Genomic DNA, 7,122 nt, shown 5'->3' with positions numbered 1-7,122 from the left:
TATATGTTTATGTTTATATTCGCTATTTAATTTTTATAAAGGTGTTAAGTTTTAGTTTTTATTAACTGATTTTATATGAAGATTTTATTTTCTGTTTTTTTAACTATTTGATTTTGTTCAATGATTATATACTATGATACAGTGTTTTAGTTTTTGTTAACAGTTTTATACAAAGATAATGTATTTTACTTTTTTTTTAACAATTTTATATAAATGTTTAATTATTTTGTTAAATTATAATTTTTCAAGTTGAATTAAAGAGAAGTTGAATATTTTCAATGACACTGTTTTGTTCATTTGTGCCGTGTGTATCAAAATTGATACACACTTAAAAAACGGACTTAGAATGCTTTTTCCCCCAAAAACCTGTTAAAGCTTATTTTATTGGTGTCTTAGAGTCACAATAAAAGAATAAAAATGTCTTGGTCAGAATGGTCAGTTTTGTCATTTTAGGCCCGGCACTCAAAGTGTTAAAGACCAATTAAAAAATGTTTCAGCGGTATGTATGACCACAGATGAATGGACTTCATTAAACAATGAAAGTTTTGTTGCGGTTACTGTTCATTTTATTGATCCTGAAAATTAAACACAGCTGTCATCAGTATTGCTAGGTTGTGAAAATTTCCGTGACAAACATACAGCTGATAATTTGGCAATTTTTCTAAGGAATACTGTAGATGAGTGGAACTTGACAAATAAAATAACTGGTGTAGTAAGTGACAATGCTAGCAATATAAAATCTGCAATAGTAAAAAAATGCAATTGGAGATATCTGTCATGTTTTGCACATTCCATCAATTTAGTTGTTCAGACAAGTTTGAAATCGATTGAGCAAACTACCCTAAAAGTAAAAGAAATTGTTAAGTATTTTAAAAAAAGTTCCCACGCTTTAGCAAAATTACAAGATTTTCAAAAACAAACTGGATTACCTCAATTGAAACTTAAACTGGACTGTCCAACCCGCTGGAACTCAACATATGACATGTTTGACAGGATTTTATCTATTAAAGAGTCAGTTATTGCTACTCTTGCAGTGTTGGGTAATAGCCAATTAAATTGTCTTGACTCAGAGGAATGGACTCTTCTTGAGCATGCACGGGACATCTTGAAAATATTTTATGACGTCACCGTTGAGATTAGTGCTGACAAATATGTCACTATCAAAAGAAATTATTTTTGTGAATTCATTAAATAAATATGTCTCGAAATTTGTTAACGATAATACAATACCTGTTGTTATTAAGGAAATGGCCAACAAAATGAGTGAAGAACTATTTAGAAGGTTTGGTGACATTGAAGATAATGAATTGGTAACACAAGCAGCACTTTCGGACCCGAGATTCAAAAAACATGCATTTTCCAATAGTAAAAAATGTGCAAATGCAATTAATTTTCTACGAGCAAAGGTTCAAAGTATTAGACTAGAACAAGACACCATTGAACAACAACCAACTACAACTGCCGCCACAAATGTAACCTCTTCTCAATCAGTTTTGTGGGAAGAATTTGATCAAACTGTAGTTAATTTGATTGGAGGAAGGAGTTCATCAGTTGCTGGAATTGTTGAAGTAGATAAATATTTGAATGAACCTTTAATCAGTAGATTTGAAAATCCTTTAGCATGGTGGGTTGAACGAAAAAAAGTATATCCTAGGACTTACGAGTTGGTAAAAAGAAGGCTATGCATGATTGCGACTTCAGTGCCTTGTGAACGAGTTTTTTCAAGAGCCGGACAAGTAGTAACTGAAAAAAGAAGTCGACTAGCAACCAGTAAAGTTTCACAAATTTTATTTTTGAACCATATTATGTGAACATTTTAATGTATACATTTACCTATTTTTTACTTGTTAATACTATTTTTATGTTACATTGACATGTGTGTAAAAGAATATTCACTAAAGAAAGTTTATGTCAACATAAAACAAAAGCAATATACATTTAATGACTTTCTTCTTTTTTTGCAAAAACGTTTTTTTGAAAAAATGACGAAATTCTTAGCCCTTGGTACATACATTAATAATAATAAAAAATAATTTTAATAGACGATAGCATAGATAATATCACAGATATATACTAATACTACTATATTAATACTATATTAGTATATATCTGTGGATAATATATATTATCTATGGACGATAGTGATAACTCTGATAACTGATAGGATGACTGGCAATAACGTCCGCCGAGTGTTTTATGATAACAACGATTAACGAGTAACTAGTAACGACTATACGAGCGAACGGATCACGAATGATCCGAACCAAAAATTCGAAACGGACTGAATCAAAATAACCAAACACATTTCAGTGTATCCAATTCACAAAAAAATAAAATTTGACACGAATGACCGGCTCATTTTTAAATGATTCGGATCATTTCGTTCAATACATTGAACCGGATCAATCGACCCGTTCGTTCACGAACGACACACCTCTATTTGTAGTTTGTACTTTGTAGTTGTGACTTAAGTGGCTTGTGTAATTTTGACTTTTGTTAAGTGTGAATATAATTGAATACATTTTATATTTTCAAAAAACATTTCAAAAAACATTTCATATTTTATTTTTGTTGTAATGAATCCTTTGTACGATCCGGTTATGTTGTTACTAGAAACTCCATATAGGCGTTGGAATATAGTTAATAAAAATGATTTACTTAGACAAGGTAAATTAACTCCTCATCTTACATGTTTGTTCACTGACAAGATACGTTCCAAAGTATTCAGTAGATCATTTAATTCAAATGTGTATAGTAAACATTCATGGTTGTGTGGTAGTCATTATCTACAAAAGTTATTTTGTTGGCCATGTTTGTTGTTTAGTCAAACAAAGTCTGTTTGGGTTACAGAAGGTTACAATGAGTTAAAAAATTTATCTAGAAGTATTCAAAGATATGAATCTTCTAAAGATCATGTCCATAATCATTACAGCTTTAAAAATTTAGAAAATAATGCAGTCACTATTGTAGATACACTTAAGGAACATGGTAAATTATTTAAGAAAAATTACAATGAAAATGTAAGACTAAATCGACTATTTATGGAGCATTTGATTGATTTAGTATTATATTTGTCCAAACAAGAATTAGCTTTACGCGGGCATGATGAAAGTAGTAGTTCATTAAATAAAGGTAATTACAAAGAGTTATTTGAAATGTTTTTTAGTAGATTCTCATTAGAAATTCAAAATCATTACAAAACTATTCAAAATAAGTTTTGTGGTACATCAAAAATCATTCAAAATGATTTAATTTTTTGTATTTCTGAATATTTGTCAAATCATACTAAACAAGAAGTTAGAGATAGTATATTTTATTCTATTCAAATTGATGATACAACTGATATTACCCAAAAAACACAGTGTTCTGTTATTTTAAGATATGTCACTAAAAAATCTGAATTAGTTGAGCGTTTTTTTGGATTTCATAATGTTAGTGAAGATCGGACTGCAGAAGGATTGTTTAATTTAATTAATACTATTCTACAAGATTTTAATATTGAACAAAAGTTAGTTGGTCAATGTTATGACGGTGCTAGTGTCATGGCAGGGAATATAACGGGCTTACAAGTCAGAATAAAAGCTATTGCACCTAACGCATTATTCACTCACTGTCTAGTACATAGATTAAATTTGGTTTTGCAACATGGGTGTAGTTTAAATGAAAAATGTCGCATATTCTTTGTTAATATGACTGGTATATCTGCCTACTTTCACAACTCTACATCCCGTACTAATGTAGCTGATGAACTTATTGGAAAACGTGTTCCCCAATTTGTTCAAACCAGATGGTCATCAAGGTCAAACATTTTGCATTTATTGGTTAACGAGTGGTCCAAGTTTCAAACAATTTTTGAAACTATAATTAATAATCCTAATTCATCCGCAGAATCTATTTGTGGTGCGATTGGATATTCTAAAAATTTAAAATCTTTTGAATTTGCCTTCCTTGCACTTATATTTAGTGACATATTTTTAATTACTGATAATTTATTTAACACATTACAGAATAAATCTTTCGATATTGAATATTGTCTGAGAAAAATTAATATAACATGTGATCTTATACAAAAAAAGAGGAATGAAACAGAGTTTTCAAATTTTTTTAGTAAATCAGTTACCCTTACAAAGTTTCCAACAGCTAAACGAAATAGTTCAAACACTGGAATAAATTTTAAAATTCTATTTTATGAAATTATAGATAGTATTCTTATGCAATTGCGTACAAGATTTAATGATACTGATAGATTGTTATTCTTACAATTGGCTGATATATCAAAATTCAAAGAATATTCTAACCAATTTCCCATCACTGCTTTTAATAATTTAAAAAGGACATATTCTGATATTTTCCATAATGAAAAAAAATTAAAAGTAGAATTAGAAGTTTTGTACAATGATGACAAGTATCAAAATCTACAACATATTTATGACTTGGTTAAAATATTTGGAAAAAGTGGTATAAAGGATGTTATGCCTGAAGCATATAAACTATTTGTGTTAATTTTGACAATTCCTTCAACAAGTGTTTCTGTTGAAAGAAGCTTTTCTTGTTTAAAAATAATTAAAACCTATTTAAGAAATAGTACCTTACAACAACGCTTGAGCAGCCTTTCTACAATATCTATTGAAAAATGATTAATTCAGCAACTTAAACAAAATGAACCATTTTATGATGATATAATAAATATTTATGCTAGTCAAAAAGACAGAACTATTAATTTAATATATAAAACATAATAAAAACAATATTAACTGTTTATATTCATCATTACAAATTTATTTTTTATTTTTTATTAATCCTAATATATTTTTTATTACCTATATATTGTAAAATATTGTATTTACTTCTTGATTATGACATAATATAGAATATTATATGTATCTAAGGTACTAAGGTACCTATTATTAAGCATATATTGTCTATAATTTGTTTTTATTTGTATGGTACTAAAAATAATACAAATATCCTAGTCAGTTAAAAAATTGTATCGTTATTATTAAAAATGTATTTGTTAATAATAAAATTAATATTTCTTTTTTTTTGTTGATTGATGGTGTGGTGTGGTGGGGTGGTGTGGGGGCGAAGCCCCCCACACGTTAGCCTGAGTTACAACATATTGCCTCCTCCAAAATTGAATGCCAGAACCGCCACTGAAGTGTACTCGGGTGTAAATAATATTATGCAGCATTTTTTTAAAAGTTCTATAATCCACCATACCTTCGTCATCTGTACTATCAGATACTGGAATCATGCATCTTATTTTTGCTATTTGTTATTCTTCGATATCAGATGTCCCTACTTGTATATGCCACGCTTTACCAAAATTTTCTAGTAGTGAAATATTTCACCGATTAGTTTTTATTTACTCATCAAAAAACTGTAGTCAATTAAATATGGTTTATCCTTACCGTAAGTTTTGTTGCCTCCAAGTATCTTAATTTGATACTGTGCCCATGAATCATTTGGTTTGACAGCTTTTTTTAAATCATCGCTAGTCACAGTTCTAATCGGTGGCCACTTACAAAATTTGATTGTGCTAGTGGTCAACTTTTCTGTTTTGTTTTCCACCAGTCAGTTTATGGGGAGAACACTATAATCTTTAGTGTCTGTGAATTTTGCCACCACCCATTTCATTGACCAATTCTGCAATTCCATAGTAATAAGTTATGAATGGCAATATATTTACAACCAATAAGGCACGTTTCACAGCCACAATTATGGTTCACGGCGCGTATTTGAGTTTTCATAATCTACATCTATAATCACTTTACTAAGCGTTTCTTTCGTCGGTATGGCGCGTATATGAACTTAAACAATGTAAACTAAAAACAATGCGCGAATACCGTACTCATATTTTTCGATTTTCATTATTTAGGTTCGTACGCGCCGACGGCTTAAACTATAAGTCTTATAATAATCAATGTAAATCAAAAACGCGCAAATGATACGTAGCCTAAGCCCTAAGGTTTAATTTATAAATAATAATGAAGTATGAAATAGACCTTACCTTTTTATTCACATTCGCCATAGTGTTAGGGAAATTAAACTGTTCAATGACGATTCAAAACACTATAATACTTGATACAAAACAAATTTATGTCGTTTACAGTATTCTCACCACAGTTACACGTAAATATAATTAAAATATTAAGTACTTGTAAGTTATAAGTGCGCTGGAGACGGCGAGAGCAGACAATGGGAAATGATAAATAATGCCGCCACGGTCACTGATAGTCTGTGTCCACGTATAACGTATTATACATATACAGATTATACCGTGTTTATAAAAATATTTATTTTTAGATATAACAATCAAAAATTACCCATTATTATCGGATCGGCTAGAGCTATCGTGTTTTTCTGGAATATTCCCGTAACGTATTGGAAACATTATACACGTTTACAAAGCAATATTTTTATAAAACCATAAATGTAGGTGTGTAGGGAACGTTCCATTGTAATGTCTACATTGGAACTTAAAATGTATATAACTCATGTTTTTTTGGAACATTACAGAAACTTTCAGAGAATGTACCATTCTTATATTAGTATCGGAACTTAAAATGGTATATTCTTGGAATGTTTGTAACAGTTTCTTGCACGGTGGGTGTTATGTGTAGTGAATTGAAGCAAGTAAATAGAATACATTTAGAGTTACCATTTTGAGAAAAATAAAATTATTTCGACATTAGGTTGGCACTACTTTAAGTTTTCATATTATAAATTAGTAGTTATCAAAATATAACAACAATAAAAACAATTTAAAATATGATAACTGTGTCTTATCAGTGATTAGGTTGAGTAAGGCATGCAATAGTTTGGTACAATAGTTCGATGCTTTTCAATTGGTCACTCTAAACGTTCTCCATCTAAATGCTTCACTTACGTATACATATGGCCACCCCGTGGTTTAATTCGTCCGGTATATAATAACGGACCACAGGATTTTTAAATAACGATATTTTGTTAATTCTAAAGCGTTCCCTGTCAACTTTGAATGTTTTATTTTTAATAATATCGGCTTATCCGCCTCTGAAATATATTTAAGTGCGATTTCACAAATGTTTATAAATTCGGCTACATCTATTTGGCCTGTGCAAACTGGTATCATAGATATCG

The 7,122-nt window shown here is 29.8% G+C and overlaps 1 protein-coding gene and 1 long non-coding RNA gene across 2 annotated transcripts; one reads left to right on the top strand and one right to left on the bottom strand.

The window, feature by feature from the left end:
- Positions 1–1,247: 1,247 nt before the first annotated feature.
- On the top strand, positions 1,248–4,637 carry LOC103308579 (zinc finger MYM-type protein 1-like). The gene is made up of 3 exons (XM_008182221.1): positions 1,248–1,770; positions 2,614–3,431; positions 3,510–4,637. Exons 1-3 carry the CDS (start codon positions 1,248–1,250, stop codon positions 4,635–4,637), a joined length of 2,469 nt encoding a protein of 822 aa, XP_008180443.1.
- Positions 4,638–5,050: 413 nt separating this feature from the next.
- Positions 5,051–6,793, bottom strand: LOC103308578. The gene is made up of 3 exons (XR_510480.3): positions 6,011–6,793; positions 5,412–5,646; positions 5,051–5,331 (listed from the first exon to the last, which is right to left on the bottom strand). It is a non-coding gene; the product is annotated as an uncharacterized LOC103308578 (long non-coding RNA).
- Between the last annotated feature and the right edge of the window lie 329 nt (positions 6,794–7,122).

Source organism: Acyrthosiphon pisum, chromosome A1, assembly GCF_005508785.2.
Source record: "Acyrthosiphon pisum isolate AL4f chromosome A1, pea_aphid_22Mar2018_4r6ur, whole genome shotgun sequence".
Classification (NCBI taxonomy): domain Eukaryota; kingdom Metazoa; phylum Arthropoda; class Insecta; order Hemiptera; family Aphididae; genus Acyrthosiphon; species Acyrthosiphon pisum.
This window is presented reverse-complemented; position numbering and strand designations above follow the sequence as displayed.

Coding starts and splice junctions, on each gene's coding strand:
- LOC103308579 (XM_008182221.1), top strand. CDS start 1,248: ATGGCCAACAAAATGAGTGAAGAACTATTTAGAAGGTTTGGTGACATT. Junction 1,771..2,613: donor AAGAAGTCGACTAGCAACCA/GTAAAGTTTCAC, acceptor TGTTGTTACTAG/AAACTCCATATAGGCGTTGG. Junction 3,432..3,509: donor GTTTTTTTGGATTTCATAAT/GTTAGTGAAGAT, acceptor ATTGAACAAAAG/TTAGTTGGTCAATGTTATGA.